This window comes from Sander lucioperca, chromosome 16 (assembly GCF_008315115.2).
Source record: "Sander lucioperca isolate FBNREF2018 chromosome 16, SLUC_FBN_1.2, whole genome shotgun sequence".
Lineage (NCBI taxonomy): Eukaryota > Metazoa > Chordata > Actinopteri > Perciformes > Percidae > Sander > Sander lucioperca.
The window spans coordinates 14,369,530-14,391,773 of NC_050188.1; the positions used below are offsets into that span (position 1 = coordinate 14,369,530).

Consider the following 22,244-nt stretch of genomic DNA (forward strand, 5'->3'; position numbering starts at 1 on the left):
TTTGTCTGAGAGAAAGTTAGACTGGTTATGCTTGTGACACATATAGCATACTGTACATGTGACATCTATGTGTCATGTTGTCAGTGGACTCTGTCCCTAATGAAGACATTCACGTAACCTGCAAATCGAGGAGATTAGACGAGACATATAAAGATAAAATCCAGTTCCCACTGCACCTCTCACTTCAGTCACAGAGATTACAAATTCAAAAGGTGTGTCTTCAGGCCTCAATGCAGAATCTGTTATCATCACATACAAAGAAATGGGTAAACTCACGGCTTAAAAAGAGTTTGATTCCCAAATTGATTGACAGGTCTCACAGAAATGAGTACATAATGGGTTTTAAGAGTTACAAAATATACTGTATATATACTGTATACCAACATGTATATTAACACATTTTCATGGGGAAAACAAAATGTCTTAAAAGTCTTAGAATTCTAAAAAACACAAACATTTCACACAAACAATCTGAACTTTTACTGCCAGCAAAACAGCCATGGGTTACAGGGACCATAAGCAGTCTCAGCATTTGTTAAAAAAAAGGTAGAATATATCATAATATTACCATTGATAAAAGTTTTTTTATTTTAAAAACACATATGTACACTGAGATTCCAGTTTAATAGATACTCGTAGCTACACCCGATGCAGTCCACCACAGAAGTCCTGTGATAAATCCTACCTTTTATAAAAGTTATTATATTAAGTTTTTGTTGAGACTGTCAGCTCTCCTGTTTGCAGTTTGTGGCATTTGTGTCTTGGAAGTTGTTTGTAATATTTTGCCCACCACCATGGCTGCACCTGATAAGATGATTGATTAAAATATACAGGAAACATCACAGGGAGGCCACTGTGCAATTTTTCTGCAAATGATGTTATGCAGCATTCCCACTGCATGGCTCAACTCTACTCGCTTTTATTTTTATTTGCCATTAGCAAAAGTGGCGGATAGTACCTGTTACTTTTTTGTTACCCCCTCTTTCAAGTAAGCTGAGCAGATACTAAAAGGTGGAGTCAAAACACTGCAGACCACTATTTGGTCAGACACAACCATCACTAGCATGATACGGGACATCCTGCACAAACTCACCATTTGTAAATAGCCATGCAAACCCAATTTTGTTATTCACTCTTTCATCAGCTGAGGATCCCACCTACACTAAGGGGATACTATGCACAGTGGAAAATTAAAGAAAAGCACCTGGTAGAAAAAAAAACATATTTGTGTTGCACAGATAAATAGCTCTTATCCACTTTTAGTAGGTTTGGTTAGTACATGGACTCAAATTTCAGAGAAAATACAGTCCTGGCCCAGAGATGAACTTATATGAGGAAAATGAGAAAAACAAACTGGGATTTCTCTTACTATTGTACTGTAGAAATGTCACTGTTGACTCAAGAAACTTTAAACATATGATAAGAATGCAAATTATTAACTTGAATATATTGTAGCCCCTGTTTGAAAACTTTAACCATTAATTTTCTGAATTAGTGTGTTGGATGTTCCTCGATTTCTCTTACCGTTGTTTAATGTTAACTTCAGCAGACATGTGAACCTTGTGAAATATAAACATTCAGACAACGGGGCTTAATTGTGTCTTGTTACTGTAAAGAGCAGCAGGGGTATAAGGAGCTTATTGGTCAGACACAACCGTCACTAGCATGATACGGGACATCCTGCACAAACTCACCATTTGTAAATAGCCATGCAAACCCAATTTTGTTATTCACTCTTTCATCAGCTGAGGATCCTGCCTACACTAAGGGGATACTATGCACAGTGGAAAAATAAAGAAAAGCACCTGGTACCAAAAATGAGTCGAGCCGAACTATGCAGTGGATATAGGACAATAGTGAACAACATTCGAAACATGCTCAAATAACCACATCTGCGGTCGAGGGTTTGGGATTTTAAGGCATTTGGGTGCACAGCAAGTTTTATTTTGTCTGACTGGATTAGTTCCCATCTGATACCTTTTTGTTATTGGGAACAAGGACAACGCCAGGTCTTGTGACTGAATAAGATTTTACAATCTGCATAGATTATACCAGAAATAGGATTAACCCACTGAACAGACCGATGTCCGTGTTTTAAAAACTGATTCTCTCTTCATAAATTGACAGCACCAACAGAATACTCCACCCCGTCAGGAGGCCGACGTTCTGCAGCAGAAACATCAGCCAGGGTCTCTTGTTGCTGATGTGGACCATGGTGGGGAGCTGAAAGGAGAAAGAGGAGATATACATGTTACCATTTTAATATCAGCTACAGTTTGTATTGTCTGGTAAATAGTTCTGTAAACACAAATACTCACCATGTCAGCCAGCCCCACGTACAGGAAGAGTCCTGCAGTAATGGCAGCTATCCACTGTTTGGTGGCGAGGTCAGTAGCTACAGACAGAGCGATGTACAGGCCGATGAACGAAATCATGGCGCTGCCAAGGTTTAAAAGCAACGCCTTGCGGACAGACACACCGCTGTGGAGCAAAATGGCAAAATCACCTGGAGAGAAGAAAGAGCAACAGGGTGTTGTTAAGAAATCTTTAATGGAAAATGATCAAATGTGTGTGTGTGTGTGTGTGTGTGTGTCTGTCTGTCTGTGTCTGTGTTCTTTACCCAGTTCATGTGGTATTTCATGGCAGAGGACAGCTAGTGATGTGGCCAGACCAGACTTCCATGACAGGGAGAAAGCTGCGCCCATCGCTAAGCCATCTGCAAAGTTGTGGATCCCGTCACCGATAGTTATCATATAAGGCAGCAGACGCTGTTCTGTAGAGGCAGACAACGTATTAGTTAGTGGTGGAGTAGCCACCGATTAGCACCATCCTCACAATTCAATGATAGCATATTTATTTTTGTACTGGAAAAAGTTTTACTCACCTCTGGTGGGCTCTTTCAACCCTGAAAGGGATTTCTCATGGTCTTCATAGCCAACCTAAAACATACATATTATATATAAACATTCAATAATAATAATAATAATAATAATATTAAAACATGTTATTTTAGGTTGCTTTACAGTGCATTAAAAACATTAACCATACAAGTAAAACATACAGGTAAAAACAGTGAAACATGAAATGACACCAGCACAGAATCATAAAACAGGAAACATAATATTGAATAGTTTGTCTCTGTATCTTTACGGTTTCAAGATTTTGCTTAGCCATTTTAACAGGTAATAGTATTAGCAGTAGTAGACACTTTGTTTGCAGATATTTAGTGGATTCCAAGAGGCTTTACAGAAAAGCATTTGCCTGCATTTTGATTAGTATTCCACCTCAAACATTCAAGTGTTAATGTATGTTTCTAACCAGTTCTGCTTTTGATGTTGACTGTGACTTGTCTTTTTGTTTCCTCTCCTGTTGATACATCTCTAAAACCCTCCCATGGTCACAGTGGTGAGGCTCTGATTCTTCCTAAAGAGAGAAAGAGACAAAAAAATGAGTAACCTTAGCCTGAAGGTTGGGGCAAAGGGAAGGTCATGAGTAAGTGGTAGGATTTGAGGAAGTAAAGAACAGAGTGGTATGTTGGGCAGGAATAAGATTGTAAAATTCACCTAGAGGCAGGACAGGATAAAATAAATACAAATAAAATCATTTTAGACATTTCTTTGTCAGAATGTAATAATTGAACGCTGCTGCACATTTTGGAAAACGAGAGCCTGTACAGATGCAGGATACAGTGGAAGATTTTGTACTTGTAAATTGCTGGTTTTATTTCTGGGTTAATGTTTTTGTATTACATTAATAATTTGACATGATTTATAGCCAACTTTTCCTCGCCAGATTTAGGTGTGCAAATAAAAGGACAAGATCCCACTAGGTTCCCATATTTTCAAAAGCAGTTTTTTATAAAGTCAAAATGGTGAGTCAATATTTATATTCTTATCAGCTTAATTCTGTGTTTTATTCATATTGGTATGGTATTTTTTTCTCTTACCCCATGATGATGTTGATGATGGTGATGATTATCTTTATATACGATGAGAGAGAAGATTGTTTCCATCAGATAAAAGTAGTAGATCCCTGCGATCAATACCAAGATCTTGTAAATGTAGTCTGGAATTTCTTCCTGTTGACCATCCTGCGATTGCTTCTGGCTGTTGGTGTTGTGTGAGTGCACATGTAAATCTAGAAACTGGACACACAGACCGCAACAAAAATCACCATGATTGTCTTTCAGCTCTAGTATAAAAGAAAAAGAATATTTTGTTGCAGCTTTAAAAGTTTCGCTCACCATGGGTATTAAGTGCAGTAAAGCATCTCCAGTCAGTGAACCTACAGCCAGGCTGATGCAAAACTGGATACACAATTGAAACACATTGGTGCAGGAGGTACACAGCAGAACCACAATGCCAAACATGGATGCCAGTGTTATTACAATATTGGCAATGGTTGCATAGAGGTATCCTACAGGAGAAAGAAAGAATAGAAAAAGGGGGGTCAAGAACAGACTATATTTGAAAGAGTTATCTGGACACCTTTATTAATATTTTGCAACAAAAGAAAAAAGAAATATGAATGTAAAATAAGCCTTTATTACCACAAAACCTTCTGACTTAGAAGCTTGTGAATCAGAATTTTATTTTATTTTATTTTATAAGGTTGCATGCTTACACAGTTACAACCTGAGGGTATTTTCAAGTGCAACATCACCTGCCATTTTTTCAATAAGAGGTGGAGGCAGGTTCCCTGTGGCTCTTTCAGAACGGTCACTTACTCTCAGCCTTGGTGAGCCCATCTGGTGTTGGTGGTTCTGTAATGTCTGCACACGCTCCGCTCAGAATCTGCTGGAGGAGTGCAGGGCTGAGCCGAGCCAAGTCGGTCCGACCCAGGCCAGAAGAGGCAGAGCTGTTGTCTGCCAGACCGTAGATCAGGACCAGCTCTTTAGCTGAGAAACAGAACTGGTGAAACATATGAGCACAAATTGTCTGGTAAGACTTGGGTGCTGTAGTAAACTCTTATGTCAGCTGTACTGTATGTGTTCACCACAACCACTATGGACTTGCATTTTTCTGCTCATTTAACATGCAATATGTACCTGATCCCAGGTGGTGTTTCCTTCATGCCCCGCGCTCCTCTTCCTCCATCTGAAACCACTGTAATTGTGATCAGAGTGTTCGTTCTGGTGTTGGTTCTCATGTTCGTGGTCAGGTCCGAGGTTCAGACTCCTCATGACGGCCTCCAAATCTACACAACACAGATACAACCTGCACCTCAGCAAAAGAACTCCAGGATTCAACTGGTTTTAATTGATAATATGACTAACCTTTCCTTCTAATATGACTAACTTTTCCTTATGTTAATAGAAAGAAAATAACCACAAGGTGTGTAAGTTTGTACATACAAAAATACCTATGTGTATAATAGATCTTGCAATTTTAGTCTTCTAAGTGGTAAAAGTTTACAGAGTCTTTGAGTGATGAATCTCTATCTATGCATGTATCTGTGTTTTTCTGTGTTTCTGAAAGGACATTTACCCCCGACAGTGAAGTTCTCTGACCCCAGACGGTCAATGATGAAGTCCAGGAAGAAGCTCTCCTCAGGCAGTGAGTGGCTAATGAAGCAGTGACCTTGCAAGGCGTGATACAGGACACGGCCCAAAACTGCACCCACTTCCTGTCTCTGTTCTGCTGATGATTGGTTGACCTCTGCCATGATGTCACTGGCTGTTACACAGCTCTGGTTACCATGGTGATAAGAGAGAGAGAAAGGACAAAAAAGGTATGGGTATAACCAAAAGAGAGTTTTACCTACTGACTCAATTTAAAGCTGAAATTGTCAATTCGTTGATTAGTTGATCAACAGAAAAATAACCAACAATCATTTTGATGATTGATTAATTGTTTAAATCATTTTTTAACAGTTACAGCTTCTCAATTGTAAAAATGTTCTGCTTTTGTTTACCTTTATGTGATTATAAATTGTATATATTTAGGTTTTGGATTGTTGGATGGTCAGAACAAGCAATTTGATGACGTTGCCTTAGACTTTACATAAATGTATGGTAATTATTTACAGTTTTGTGATGTTTTTTGCAGATTAATCGATTGTTGCAGCCCAAATTCAATTACAGTACTGTTGTCAGGAAATCACTGAGCTGTCATTTTGATCAGCACTCTTCCTGAGGGCTATTTCAATTCAGTAGCAAAGCAGAATTGAAAGTTTTCCTAGATAACTGAATACAACTATGCCATACTCTAGAAAGGGTTTGGGAAGGTGATTCAGTTTTGTATGTTAATGATGTTAATTCCGGAAAGCGTTCTCACAATTCTTTGAGAAGTTATTTGGCTAACTTTTTTAATCCTGATAAATGTCTTCATGCGACACCTCATCACATACCTGTGACAAGCAATCAAACCCAAGGATAATGTTTCCTTTCCAAATAGTTTAACTTGAGCAAGTAAAAAAGTAAATATTTGAGTCGTTTTTGTGTAGCAGTAATGTTTAATGTCTCTTGGGAGGGGCCATAGATAGATCAAGCACAGATGAACAAACACTAAACAGTACTTTTTTTAGGTTTGGTCTACTAAAAAATACTTGTTATTTGTTATACTTGTCTTATGCTTACTTCACTTTCTGAGGGCTTGTAGTGGTCGTGGAGCTTTTTAAGCAGTGCCTTCAACCCATGAATGTGTATGTGCTCGTGGTCATGGTCCTGGTGCTGCTCCTGATGTGTGATTTCATGTAGGAAATGTTCGGCTTCCTCTACCCATCTCCCCTGTCTCACCGTGGTGCAGACCAGGCCAGGGGTTGAGAGGTACAGGACGCATCCGGCAGCGAGAGCAGTGAACTGAGACACACTGATGGTTACATGTTTTCTGCTTTTTCCAGTTTCATCCTCTCCATGGGTGGAGTGATTCCTGATCAGCTGGTTAATGGCATCTGTTAGATCACACTACGCACAGAGTAAAACACATACAGATCTCATATCACTTTATAGGTCAGTTCAACCAAACCCATGGTTAGATTAGAAAAAGAAATATGCACATTGAATTAACAGCAACCTGTAGTATAATAATTATGGCTATCAGCTGCTTTTATTGCCTTCTATGCAAAACAACTTTTTCAGATTAGAAGTAGGCTACAATATAAATCAATGTACTATATATGCTGACAACAATCAATCCTGACCCAGAACCTCTAAGAGAATAAGAGTTTGAAATATGTACAACTTTAACAAATGTTGTGTATGTTTAACACAGGTGTGCCTCACTTACCTCTAATTGTATTTTGCCATATGTTATTTGGCAGGCTTACTTGTCTCTGATGATTTCGCTTTAACCCTGTTTCTTAGTTTCTCTGTCTTTATAATCCAGAGACTTCACTGTGAAGTTTATTCTGAAACTGCTTTTAATTGAAGAAATAGTCTCTATGAAAACTTGGATGGATTTTATAAATGTTTTTTTTTTTTTTAATGCTTTAAGGAACACAAATTAGATGTAATTCAGTTGTATTGGAATGGCAGCATTAGCAGATTGATATCTCAGAACATGCACATAAAACCAAAACTATCTGCGTGGCTAAATACCAGTAGGATGGTAAGGGAGGAAATGCATTTCTGTGATTGAGGTGAATTGACCCCTGACCCCTAAACTGTCAAAACAGGAAACAAAACTGTTAAATCACAAGGTCAAACTGTTGAACTCATTGACACCATGCATGACATGTGGTTTATTACTTTATTGAACCTCGTGAAGGTTTTACTCATTATCACTAACAAGTTATATTACTTCACTTGCACTGCTTCATTTCATGCAGTTCTTTATTTGGAACAATTAAGCGTGTTATAATCCAAGCTATTGTCTTTTTGTCCATTTTATTTATCAGCAGCCACCTGAGTTGATTCTTATCAGCCATGCACTGTCCATTTATAAAGATTATCGCTGACATGTTGCAAGTTCAGGGACTTCACTCTCATTCGTACTGATACTTTTGCCTGCAAAAGTGCCCTTATTAAAATCAGTAGATGAACTAGTCTAGCTATCAAATGTTTCATAGAGTAATCATTTTGTTTAGTCATTAAATACCAAACACATTTAGCCAGATTAAGACATGCTAAAATAGAACTTCTCCCATTGAGATTATATGCTATTCAGGCAGGCATTTAGTTAATGTAGTTCGTTTTTATATTTTTATATTGCCATTTTTTATTTATTTATTGGAAACAGCACAAACTTTATCCATCATTTTCCGATTTTATAAAGAATACAATAAAATTAACCAAAATATTAAATAAGTAGGCTACTTCAAAAAACTTTTTTTAATAATTTAATTTCTTTGGCTTTTTAATTTTGTGTCTTTTATTTTATTGTTGTGAACTTATTTATCTTGTCTATATGTCTTTTCTCTATTGTGTTTCATACTGTAAAGCACTTTGAACTACATTTTATATGGGCTATGAAAGATGAAAGGTGCTATACAAATAAAGTTATTATTATCATTATTGTTGATGTTATCACGTATAATTATTATTATAAATAATAAGGAGAAGAAAAAGAAGAAATCCAGTTTAACAATGTGAGCGTAGGTCAGCAGTTAGGCCTTCAGTTAATCACTTTTGGACCTCGACCTCTCTCCGCTGCATCTGCAGTCAGCCGCCTGGCTCTCTTACCTGGCTGCGGAGTTAAGCCTAATAAAACTTACCTTTTCACACGACACTTCACCGCACTGCACACGTTTCTCCAGTGTATTAAAGACAGAGCCGAGGGACTCCCCGGTCAGATACTGCTGTCCAGGAGACACGACGCTGAGCACAGCCGCGTACGCTTCCTCCACAGCGGGAGACCCCGAAACAGAACCGAGCAAACCCCAACTGGCAAGAATTAGCACCGCGGAGAAAAACATCTTACAACTTTGTTTAAAAACTAATTTTCATAAGAATGGATTAATGTAAAAAGAAAATAAAAAACATAGGCCGTTAGAGACTGATACAGCCCAAAGGTATTTCTACAGACACATTGAGCTAGAGAGCTGAGCTCACAGCTGTTATCAGTTTAAAACCACTAGGCTACGCGTTAACTGGACCTGGATTGTGATTGGCTGAGACGTGGCATGTACTGTCCTATACCTGTCTATTAAACTAGAGGAAGGCCTACACACCTTGAATGATCAGATTACAAGAATGATTTGTTTGGTATCATTTTGCACTAAAAGCCCTTTAAGGCCAAAAAAGCTCAAATTAATTGCTTTAGATATACATCTTTTATCAACCATTTTATCAATGTTAAAGGATATCTTTCACACAAGACAGTTATTGATAGCCATATTAAAGGCTGGTCATATAATTGGATTCTGCACATGTATTAAAGAGGTGGGGCTCCTACTATATGAACTAAAAAGCTAAAATTTTCAGTTAGCCCTTATTCTGAAACCTGCTTCATAATTACAGCACCTCCAAACTCAATGGCCAAAATATTTCAATGTTAGACACGTCAGACACAAATTATTTTAAGAGAGTCTGGTGACACTTAGTTTAGAGATGTTAGTTTAGATGTTTTATGAACTCAGTGATTAAGTTAAAAATGGGAATAAGGCATTGCCTCTGAAAGCATCCTGCATGTGACGTTAGGCAATCTTTTACATGTAAACCGCCAAAAGTATGCGGACATCTTGGTCCAAATGAATGAAGCCGACATCATCTTCTTAGGCCTGCAGACAGCTAAACAGACAAACGTTGATGCTGTTAGTCATGATAGTGTCATTAAAAACCAAACTGCTTCAAACATGAATAGGGGGAGACCAGGGACAGTTGTAACAATTTTTGCAATTTTTAGCAATACCTCAAAAACCATTTACACTGGAATAACCAATTAGTTATAAACTTCAATCTGTCAATTGCTGAAACAATGTATTTAATTGGTTTTATGAAATATGTACAGGTTGCGAAATGGATTTTAATACAGTCTCTCCACTGTTACAACCGTCCCTGTACTGGGACGGGTTGTAACAGTGTATATGTCTAAAATATACATAATGAATCAATCATATACTCAAAATGGAAAATATTTATCAGTCATGTTATTATGACTATTCATTTCATGTGTTTAAGTAATGATTACCTTTTTTTCATACTACATGACAAAAAAAGAGGTGAAGCCGTCAAGTGATTATAATAATACTTGTATGAATTCATAGACATTTGATCTTATAACATTTGATCTTATAACAGCATCCAAAAAAGTACATCACAAAGAAAAGTATTTTTTTTTACCTCAATAACAACCTTTTGTTGATAACGCCGTCAGGAAGTTTCAAATGTGGCTCCCTCTTTGGGAGAATGGAGGGAAACTAACTGAGCATGAGCACAGTGAGTGTCATCACTCTAGGTTGTTTCTGATTGGAGGAATTCATTATATACATTATATTAAATTTGTCCATCACTCTGTACATTTCCTTGTAAAATGATGACTTCTTTAAAAATGATCTGTCACAAACATTGCTTCACCAACTTGATAACTTTTCTCCATTTTTAATGGTGACGATTTAAGGGAAATAATAACTTTCTCGAAGGTGAAGTGACTGAAATGTCAGCTATGAAGACAAAAGGACAGAGGTTTATTGCCTCTTGTAAGAATTTAAATGCTGGTTTGGTGGCATGGATAAATCACTAGTTTATAGACTTCATAGATGAGTGCTTTTCAACATTAGGGTAGTGTAGACAAGGTTTAGCCTTATAAATTTAAGGTAAAGCTGTGAAAAAAATACTTTTTACAGTACTGCTACAATCCATCAACATTCAACATTGTTTGTTTCAACACTTTGTATCTACACACGATCAGTACAGAGCTTGACAATCTAAAAACACTGACTGACAGGACAAATAGTTAAACACTATGAATCTGTTGTTACAGCTTGATTGAAAATGTTGTTGTACTCTTTCTTAATGAAAACCTTACAGAGTGTCAAACAGGAAGAAAAGTTCAAGACCAGTCATAGGTTAAAAGCCATGACATTTTGACATCATGACGTTGTGTGTACTGTACTATAGTCTGCTTCAACATGTCCACCACACACAACTTGAACCTGACCTCAACAAAATGAGATATAATGACAGAAAAACACTGAAGAAGGGTCTTGAAAGAGAATACAATAATATAGATAATACAATGCAATGATGAAAGATCAAGTTTGCATTTGTGCATTTTCTTTACAGCAAACATTGAGCTGCCCTTGATACTGTAACACCGTCACCATTATGCTTCTGATAAAGAGATTTGAAACACCTGTGTGTGTGTGTGTGTGTGTGTGTGTGTGTGTGTGTGTGTGTGTGTTTTCTGCATTATGTAACCACCAGGTGGTGCAGCTGCTCTGTATAGTCACAGCAAATAATTTATCTGAGCTGCACTCCTTAAACCTTCTGTTAGGACTGATCTGAACTGGTATTTAAATGTTGTGTTCATTTCATTTTTTAGGTTTATAACAGAGGTAGCTGTTAACTTTATGTTTGGGCTATCTATTTTGATTATTGTTTGAGTGTAATTAATAACGCTTTATTTGTTTGATTTACTGTGTGATTTGAAATTTCAAAATTAACGGCTGTTAGTTTAGAAACAAAGGAGTGATGTTTTTGCTTTTGTTAGATACCATTCATTTCTAATGGGAAGTTTTTTAGTTTTGTAGTCATTTAGCTGATTGACCAAAATGACAAGCAACAGCAACAGTTCTATTCAGACAATTGTCAAGATTTGCTCTGTTTATATGCCTACACGAGTGACCCACTGGTTAATTTCCCTGTCACAACAAATGTACAAATCCATAGCTGTTGTTAGTATAGTATTGTTTTGTTTGTTCTTATCCGGATGTGATGAGAGTCAACGATTCTGACTTTCTCTGCTGTTGCTTCATGTCTGAACTGAAATCATGTCAACAGTCACTCGCTGTCAGCCTCACAAACCACTGAAGGGACGGATATTGAATTGATTGGCTGCACATCACTTCACACACATGAACAGACAGCAACACACAGAAACACACACACACACACACACACACACACACACACACACACACACACACACACACACACACACACACACACAGCCTTATGGCATGGGACCCCGGACATCTGCCCCTGCTACACACGCATGCACGCACACACACACACACACACGCACGCGCACGCACACACACACACACACACACACACACACACACACACACACACACACACACACACACACACACACACACACACACACACACACCCTGACCCCTGCACTGCTAATCTTTGAGACAAAACACACACTGTCCAGTGACCTGTTTTTACACCCCCCCCCTATGGTCATGTCACTCTCTGTTACAGGGTCTGTCATGCAAACCTGTAGATGTTCTCAACACACACATTCATCAAGTCCAACACTGTGTTTGTCTGCCTGTCTTTCTCTGTCTCTCCCCCACTGTCTTGAAAACACTCACTGTCTGCCCTTAGCCCTACTTTCTTTCTGAGGCTGATGTTTCCATTACAGAAATAAAAGCATGACGACTAATCCAGTTATATGTTCCCTGGACAACACACACACACACACACACACACACACACACACACACACACACACACACACACACACACACAGATGCACACACGCACGCACACACATGCACACACGCACACACACACATGCACGCACGCACACACACACACACACACACACACACACACACACACACACACACACACACACAGATGCACACACGCACACACACACATGCACACATGCACACACACGTACACACACACATGCACGCACGCACACACACACACACACACACACACACACACACACACACACACACACACACACACAGGGGGCATGTGATTGAAGAAAGACCCCCTGTTGTGAAAAAGTCACACAGAGCTTTCTGTAGCTCTGGAAATAAATACCAAACATTGGTAATCCACACACACACACACACACACACACACACACACACACACACACACACACACACACACACACACACACACACACACACACCGATAATCTTCCAAGACAATTTCCTACAGAGCTCTCTTTAGCCTGCCTCTCTTAGTTATGCTATTATAATTCTAGACTGCTCGGGAAGTTCCTTCCTTCCTACGACACAATGAGCTGCTCTCTCTTCTCTCTTCATTTGTTTCCTTTTGTGTGCATCCTTGTCCCAGAAATGCTTGTTACTAACCTAGCTCTGGGGAGTTTACTCCCCGGAGTCCTTATGTTTCTTCTTCACCCAGAATATTGCCTTGGATTAGGGTGGCACCAAGACCTGGGTCTTAGGTGCAGCTGTCGCTGTGGACCTGCTACACCCTGCTACGCTCTGCGATTCCCTGCAGTGTCCGGCTGCGTCCTGCTGCGTCCTGCCGTGTCCACCCATGCTCTGCTGTGCCACACTACACCCCGTAACGCCGTGCTGTGCCCTACTATGACATGAACTACTACGACTACCATTGTAGTCACTGTTCTATTATCTTTATTATGACTATTACAGTTTTTCTCATTTGCTAAGACACACTAAATGAAACTGGGATCCGCTTTATCTTCATCATCACATTATTAGCACAGCAGAAGTCTTCTCTTGCAAATGTTTTAACACTTTTTCATTTGTTTCACACATTTTTCACACCCTTTGTCAAAACAGTTACCACAGATCTCATTGAAAGACCCCGAACTCTATTGGATTCACTGTGGTGAACAAAAGGAAAACATCTATTCACAGCTGATAGAAAGTACTTGCATAATTAGAAAACTCTATGCACCTGTATGAAACTCATTTGCACAACTCTTCAATCAGCAATCAGTCCTCATCCATCTATAAAAGATGCCACCTCTGTGTTGCTATTTGCAAGCATGGATCAAAGAGGCCATAGAGTAAGAGGCCATGCCAGAGGGGCCAGAGGAAGAGGAGCCCGTATGTGTGGTGGAGGCCATGGCAGAGGGGCCAGAGGAAGAGGAGCCCGTATGCGTGGTGGAGGAGCTGCAGCAGCAAGAGGACAAAATCAAGCTCAAGTTTCAAATGAAATTCGGGCAACAATTATTGACCATGTCATCAATCATGGCTTGTCCTTTAGAGAGGCTGGACAAAGGGTCCAGCCCATTCTGACTCGGAACACTGTGGCATCTATTGTCAGGCTTTTTCGGAATGAGAACAGGTAATTCACAGTGTTACTGTAATGTATACCACTGTGTATTTCAGCTTTACTGTATTGCCCTGTTAGCCGATCAAACTGTGTCTACAGTAATGCAGATGTTTTATCAATCCCATTTATGTGACTGTCATACAGTAATGTCAATTTTGACATGCTTTTTGCTTTTACTTTATAGGATCCACACATTACCACACACTGGTGGCAGAGGAAAGATATTTAGTATTGAACAGGAGTCTGCCATTGTAGATATGGTAGTGGCAAACAATGCAATCAGACTGCGTGAAATCCAGGCAGCAGTAATTGCAGATCAGGGAGCATTTAGAAATATACAAAGTGAGTTTGGCAACTATAGATCGAGTCCTTAAACGACACCATGTCAGAATGAAGCAGCTGTACCGAGGTCCATTTCAAAGAAACTCTGACATCGTAAAGGAGGCACGATTCCAGTATGTGCAGGTACAGATTTTGTTATTGTAATACCTTGTTTACCATAGTTACATGCGACTGGAATACTGTAATTTGCTTTATGAATTTGTTCTTTTTCTTAGCGAATAATGGAGCTTGAAGCTGAGGGGGCACATCACAAATTCATTTTTGTGGATGAAGCCGGCTTCAACCTCTGTAAAGTGAGGAGACGCGGGAGGAACGTCATTGGGCAGAGGGCCGCTGTCACAGTGCCAGGTCAGAGGGGTGCCAATATCACCATGTGTGCTGCCATCTCCAATGATGGGGTCCTTTGCCACATACCAACCATTGGCCCATACAATACAGAACGCCTCATCACATTTCTTGATTCATTGAAAGAAATACTGATTCCACCCGAAGAGAGAGGGCTGTTGAGGCCTGGCATGACTCTGTATGTCATAATTTGGGACAATGTGGCTTTCCATCACTCTCGCCTTGTGAATGAATGGTTTGCAGCACAGCCTCGTGTTATGATGCACTTCCTTCCTGCATACTCTTCTTTTCTGAACCCAATCGAGGAGTTCTTCTCTGCTTGGAGGTGGAAGGTGTATGATCACCGGCCATATGAGCAGATGCCCCTCCTGGAGGCAATGAATGCTGGTTGCCTGGCAATAGGTGCAGAGGACTGCCAGGGATGGATGCGCCATGCAAGGAGGTATTTACCTCGGTGCATTGCAAGGGAAAACATTCAATGCGATGTTGATGAGAACCTGTGGCATAATCGTCAAGAACGAATGGACTAAATGTGAAAGATAAAATATATATTTTTTTCTTTTTTTTTTTTAAGGTATTACCACCCATAAGTTTCCTTTGATAGCTTTTCCCTTTTTTTCAGTATCCATTTGAGTTTGTAAAGTGTCATATTTCATATTGATGGCTGTATTTTGTATTTTGTTGTCCATTGTGTAATGATTGATTGAAAGAATAAATTAATTTGACCACAAGTTGTGGTGTTTGATGGAAATATTTGCTTATGTTGCATGCTTTTAATGTTTTGTGAGTGTTAGAGCATTTTGCTAACAAAATGAGTCATTTTGGCCATTGAGCTTCAGTTTTATCCTGTGTGTTAACTGTTTTGAAAATGTGATGTCAGAGTGGGCAAATGTGTTTAAGCAATTGAGAAAAACTGTATTGCCACTGTTCATCACACCCCCAACCNAGAGAGAGAGAGAAAGAGAGAGAGGGGAGAGAAAGAGAGAGAGACAGAGGAGAGAGAGAGAAAGGAGAGAGCGAGAGAGAGAGGACGAGAGAGGAGGAGAGAGGAGAGAGAGAAGAGAGAGACAGGAGATGAGAGAGAGAGACAGAGACAGAGAGAGGAGAGAGAGACAGAGAGGAGAGGGGGAATGACATGCAAGAAAGTGCCACAGGTCGGAATCGAACCCGCAAACTTCTGCATCAAGGACTGAGCCTTTTTATAAGGGCGCTCACTCTACCACTAGGCCACCAGGCACGGTTTATAGTGTCGTCTTTATATATACACTACCGGTCAAAAGTTTGGGGTCACTAAATTTCCATTCCACTCCATTACAGACAGAACACCAGCTGAGATCAGTTGCATTGTTTTTTTAATCAGGGCAGCAGTTTACATTATGTGTTTACATAACTGCAAAAGGCTTCTCGACTGTTGTAGCCAGAAGTGACTGAAGAAACGCTTGAAATTCCATGCTTTTTGGTCTAAACGTACATACCCAAATTAAAAGTGGTACAGCTCCCGTATACTCTGACCCTCAGGGCTGAGCCTGATATCACTGGAAAGGTGACTGAAGTGGGTGTGGTCGTGTATTTGAGAAGTATTGTATTTTGTAGTTCTTTGGCTTTTTTCTTTGCACTTTTCAAATGGAAATCAAAAAAAACGCACAGACATATCTGGAGAAAAAAAAATCATATAAAATCCATTTTTGAGTCTTTTGGCTTCACGTTTAGACCAAAATGCATGGATTTCAAGCGTTTCTTCAGCCACTTCTGTCTACAACAGTCGAGAACCCTTTTGCAGTTATGTAAACGCATAATATAATCTGAAAACTGCTGCCCTGATTAAAAAAACAATGCAACTGATCTCAGCTGGTTATTCTGTCTATAATGGAGTGGAATGGATGTTTCTAAGTGACCCCAAACTTTTGACCGGTAGTGTATGTATATATATATATATATATATATATATATATATATATATATGTTATTCTTCCTGTGGTGTCATACAGCTGCCCTATGTGTCATGGCTCCGGTTCTGTTCTTTTTTTACGAGCTCCAGGCTCCTGAAGGACGAGTGACTTTCACAAACTTGCGTCTCAGAGGCTTCGCTCTCTGGCGTCTCCTCGCCGTTTCTGGTTTATAGCTTAGTGACAGGTCAATGGCGAGCGGCTCCACCACAAGGTAAACTACTTCAAACACGCAGTTTCTGTTTCTTGGGGGATACGGAGGAGCTTTGGGGGGAGGGGTCTGTCTGTCTGTCTGTCTGCCTGTCTGTCTGCCTGTCTCTGATAGAAACAGACAGGATGATTGGGGAAAACTGTGGTGAATGTAGCCTATAAGTAGCTGTGTGTGTGTGTGTGTGTGTGTGTGTGTGTGTGTGTGTGGGCTTGTTTAACTTTATTTGTGGGGTCCAAAAACCGGGAGTCCAGTATCCTTGTGGGGTCCCGACAGCTTTGTGGGTCTAAAATGCTGGACCCCACACGTTTTAAAGGTCTGTTTGAGGGTTAAGACTTGGTTTTAGGATTAGGGTTAGAATTAGGTTATGGTTAGGGTGAGGGTAAGGGTTAAGGTTAGGCATTTAGTTGTGATGGTTAAGGTTAGAGTAAGGGGCTAGGGAATGCATTATGTCAATGACGGGTCCCCACAAAGATAGTGAAACAAACGTGTGTGTGTGTGTGTGTGTGTCTCCGTGTGCCTGATCACTATGTGATTACCTGCCTGGCATGACACATACGCTCGCGCCTTGCACAAGAAATAGAGGAGACGCCGAATGTATCGCTGCGGCGCGCAGCAGACGCTACCCCAAAATGAAAATTGCTGCTATTTTCGTGACGCTTTCGCGTTGCCCGGAGTTTTGGCTGTAATTTCGTAGGACATCACACAGATTGGTGTGCATAAATGTTCGTACGGCATCGAACAAACGGGTTCATGACAACGCGCTGCCTGCTTTCCTCCTCGGGCCCACAGTCCTGATGCAGTTTAAGCTGCCAGCTCCATGTTTGTGTGTCTGTGTTTTCAATGTAAGTGTGTGCGGGGATGCTAAATGATGGATCAAAGCGTGCCTTTGTGTGGGCACCTCGTGGTGCTAATGCATCATTAACACAGCTGGCAGTATGACCCATCTCTTCTGTGAGTGCCGGGCTATTTCCAGCAGCTTTCTCTTCAGCTTATAGAGATTTAAATCTCACCCGTGTGTTATATAAGAGTTCTGCGAAAACCTACCGAAAGGACGTCATGACTAGTTTCGCCTCAGGTTATTTTGGCTGGCCCCTTTTACAGAAAGGGGGAGAACAGGCCTGGAGATTGCAGTCGAGAGGAATTACAGACATGGGACTGCAATTACAGACGGAAACAGTGTGGTAGAAAAATCATTCTCTCCTGAAAGATAATCCGTCTGAGTACGTCAGGGTGGAAATGACTGAATCAAACATGATAGTTTTAGCCAAGTACCTTGATAATGATAACTTAAATGTCCTTCAAAGGGAGTGAACCTTTTCCACTAGTTTATTTTAAAGAGCTCATATTATGCTCATTTTAAGGTTCATAATTGTATTTAGAGGTTATATCAGGATATGTTTACATGGTTTAATTTTCAAAAAACACCATATTTTTGTTGTACTGCACATTGCTGCAGCTCCTCTTTTCACCCTGTGTGTTGAGCTCTCTGTTTTAGCTACAGAGTGAGACCTCTCACTGCTGTTATATCTTTGTTGGGAGTCGCACATGCTCAGTAGCTAGGTAAGGACTACTAGCCAGTCAGAAGCAGAGTATGAGGGCGTGCCCTGACAGTAACTAGGTAAGGACTACTAGCCAGTCAGAAGCAGAGTATGAGGGCGTGCCCTGACAGTAGCTAGGTAAGGACTACTAGCCAGTCAGAAGCAGAGTATGAGGGCGTGCCCTGACAGTACCTAGGTAAGGACTACTAGCCAGTCAGGAGCAGAGTATGAGGGCGTGCCATGCTAGCAGCTAGGCGAGCATTATAACGTGTGTTCCAAAGTGACCACGGTTGTCTCTGAAGTAAAGGCTGGACTACAATAGAGCTGTTTGGAGCAGTTAGTGAACAGTGTTTTCTGTTGGAGATGGTAAGTCCCTTTGGGGTGGACTTTGGGCTTTTTCACTTTGTAAACCGATTACATGCACAAAAAAGATATATAACACAATAAAGGAAAGGGGAAAAGCCCAAAAGCATAATATGAGCATATTAATATTTTTATTAATTTAGATATATTTTTCTTTTTTTCCTCTTCAAAATACTGTTTCAAAGTACATGTTGAATAAATGTTTCCCAAAGGTGTTTTCTTTCAAGCGTGTGAGACGGCATCTTATGAGTAGATACAGATAATAAAAATGAGAACGTACTCGGCACACCCTTCACAGAGGGGTCAGAAGTTGAGCAACACCGCCCGACTGAAGTGTAAATCATGATTCAAGTTTTTAGACGCCAGAAAATCTGGACCGACAGCGACAAGGCATGATGCATAGACTGTATTAAGTGAAGCCAAAACATCTGGATCGCCCATTGGTGGCTGGCTGCAGTATAGGTCATAAGCCCCGCCCCCTGTATGTGAGCGCATGGGCCAAACTAAAAAAAAAATCAAAGTACACGTCAAATAAATGTTTCCCAAAGATGGTTTCTGTCATTTTAAGTAGTTCTGATAACACTGCTGTTTTCTCAAGTGATCATGTTCATTTTTCAGATCAGGTGGTTTTTATTAGTTATTGGATACTATGAAAACGGGGTGAAACCTCATGATTGACAGCTGGCATTGACTCGTGATTGGTTGGCCAGGTGTATGGGCGGGACTTTGATACCTTTGGGCTCCACTGCCCGATCACTACTGCGTAATTCAATTAAATTCAATTTTATTTACAGTATCAAATCATAACGAGTTATCTCAGGACACTTTACAGATAGAGTAGGTCTAGACCACACTCTATAATTCACAAAGAACCAACAATTCCAGTTATTTCCACACAAGCAAGCATTTAGTGCGACAGTGGCGAGGAAAAACTCCCGTTTAGGGAGAAACCTGGGACAGACCCAGGCTCTTGGTAGGCGGTGTCTGACGGTGCCGGTTGGGGGTGTGATGAACAGTGGCAATAATAGTCACAATAAAGATAATGGAACTATGACTAGAAATAGTAGTTATAGTAGTTCATGGCGTAGCAGGGCACTGCAGGGCGTAGCAGGGCATAACAGGGTGTAGCAGGGCATAACAGGGTGTAGCAGGGTGTAGCAGGGTGTAGCGGGGTGTAGCAGGGTGTAGCAGGGCATAACAGGGTGTAGCAGGGTGTAGCAGGGTGTAGCAGGGCATAACAGGGCATAACAGGGTGTAGCAGGGTGTAGCGGGGTGTAGCAGGGTGTAGCAGGGTGTAGCAGGGTGTAGCGGGGTGTAGCAGGGCATAGCGGGGTGTAGCAGGGTGTAGCGGGGTGTAGCAGGGTGTAGCAGGGCGTAGCAGGGCGTAGCGGGGTGTAGCAGGGCATAGCGGGGTGTAGCAGGGTGTAGCGGGGTGTAGCAGGGTGTAGCAGGGTGTAGCGGGGTGTAGCAGGGTGTAGCAGGGCATAACAGGGTGTAGCGGGGTGTAGCAGGGTGTAGCAGGGCATAACAGGGTGTAGCGGGGTGTAGCAGGGTGTAGCAGGGCATAACAGGGCATAACAGGGTGTAGCAGGGCATAACAGGGTGTAGCGGGGTGTAGCAGGGCATAACAGGGTGTAGCGGGGTGTAGCAGGGCATAACAGGGTGTAGCGGGGTGTAGCAGGGTGTAGCAGGGTGTAGCGGGGTGTAGCAAGGTGTAGCAGGGTGTAGCAGGGCATAACAGGGTGTAGCGGGGTGTAGCAGGGTGTAGCGGGGTGTAGCAGGGTGTAGCGGGGTGTAGCAGGGCATAACAGGGCATAACAGGGTGTAGCAGGGCATAACAGGGTGTAGCGGGGTGTAGCAGGGCATAACAGGGTGTAGCGGGGTGTAGCAGGGCATAACAGGGTGTAGCGGGGTGTAGCAGGGTGTAGCAGGGCATAACAGGGCATAACAGGGTGTAGCAGGGCATAACAGGGTGTAGCGGGGTGTAGCAGGGCATAACAGGGTGTAGCGGGGTGTAGCAGGGCATAACAGGGTGTAGCGGGGTGTAGCAGGGTGTAGCAGGGTGTAGCGGGGTGTAGCAAGGTGTAGCAGGGTGTAGCAGGGCATAACAGGGTGTAGCGGGGTGTAGCAGGGTGTAGCGGGGTGTAGCAGGGTGTAGCGGGGTGTAGCAGGGCATAACAGGGCATAACAGGGTGTAGCAGGGCATAACAGGGTGTAGCGGGGTGTAGCAGGGCATAACAGGGTGTAGCGGGGTGTAGCAGGGCATAACAGGGTGTAGCGGGGTGTAGCAGGGTGTAGCAGGGTGTAGCGGGGTGTAGCAGGGTGTAGCGGGGTGTAGCAGGGTGTAGCGGGGTGTAGCAGGGCATAACAGGGTGTAGCGGGGTGTAGCAGGGTGTAGCGGGGTGTAGCAGGGCATAACAGGGTGTAGCGGGGTGTAGCAGGGTGTAGCGGGGTGTAGCAGGGTGTAGCAGGGTGTAGCAGGGCATAACAGGGTGTAGCGGGGTGTAGCAGGGCATAACAGGGTGTAGCGGGGTGTAGCGGGGTGTAGCAGGGTGTAGCAGGGTGTAGCAGGGCATAGCGGGGTGTAGCAGGGCATAACAAGGTGTAGCAGGGTGCCTAGCAGGACCACGGCGACAGCTGCAACCATGATTTAGGTGCCACCCCAATCGAGGGAAAACTGCGGGGCGAGAAAACATCTCACAGCTCCCCAGAGAAGATAGCAGCGATACGCTTTGTCCCGATTCGATCATTTTCTGACACACGGGCGCCGATATGATTTGTGTCAACATTTTCAAGAATGCACATCGCTTGTCAGTCAGTCAGTCAGTCAGTCAGTCAGTCAGTTAGTCAGTCAGACAGTTAGACAGTTGGTCAGTCAGTCAGTCAGACAGTCAGTCAGTCAGTCAGACAGTCAGACAGTTAGTCAGTCAGTCAGTCAGACAGTTAGTCAGTCAGTCAGTCTGACATTTATTTCATTTGTAAAGAATAACATAACATGGATTATCTGCGTTTTCTGCCGTCGCTCTGTTTCACTGGAAACGGATATGAAGTAGTCGCCGTCGGCGACAACGTAGAAACAGAAAATACTCAGGTCAGTCATCGGTAAAAAATAAAATAAAAAATCCATTCTAGGGAAAAGAATCAATTTCAAAAATCGTCACAAAAGAGATCACAACACAAACTGTGCTGGAGACACACAAATAGGCTGAGTCACACACACACACACACACACACACACACACACACACACACACACACACACACACACACAATCCCTCTGACCTCCAGCTGTCATGACAGACACACACACACACACACACACACACACACACACACACGCTGTTCTATCAATTCTCCCTCTGAGAACCGTCTGCCCC

At 41.7% G+C, this 22,244-nt stretch overlaps 1 protein-coding gene and 1 long non-coding RNA gene across 2 annotated transcripts; one reads left to right on the plus strand and one right to left on the minus strand.

The window, feature by feature from the left end:
• Positions 1–1,645: 1,645 nt before the first annotated feature.
• Positions 1,646–9,096, minus strand: slc39a4 (solute carrier family 39 member 4). The gene is made up of 12 exons (XM_031296146.2): positions 8,653–9,096; positions 6,578–6,904; positions 5,487–5,688; positions 5,048–5,196; positions 4,727–4,910; positions 4,244–4,416; positions 3,947–4,144; positions 3,319–3,423; positions 2,885–2,939; positions 2,621–2,773; positions 2,319–2,506; positions 1,646–2,223 (listed from the first exon to the last, which is right to left on the minus strand). Exons 1-12 carry the CDS (start codon positions 8,851–8,853, stop codon positions 2,095–2,097), a joined length of 2,064 nt encoding a protein of 687 aa, XP_031152006.1. The 5' UTR covers positions 8,854–9,096; the 3' UTR covers positions 1,646–2,094.
• Positions 9,097–16,385: 7,289 nt separating this feature from the next.
• LOC116059784 lies at positions 16,386–21,959 on the plus strand. Its single transcript, XR_004107370.1, has 3 exons — positions 16,386–16,398; positions 17,240–17,243; positions 21,819–21,959. It is a non-coding gene; the product is annotated as an uncharacterized LOC116059784 (long non-coding RNA).
• The last annotated feature ends 285 nt before the right edge of the window (positions 21,960–22,244 follow it).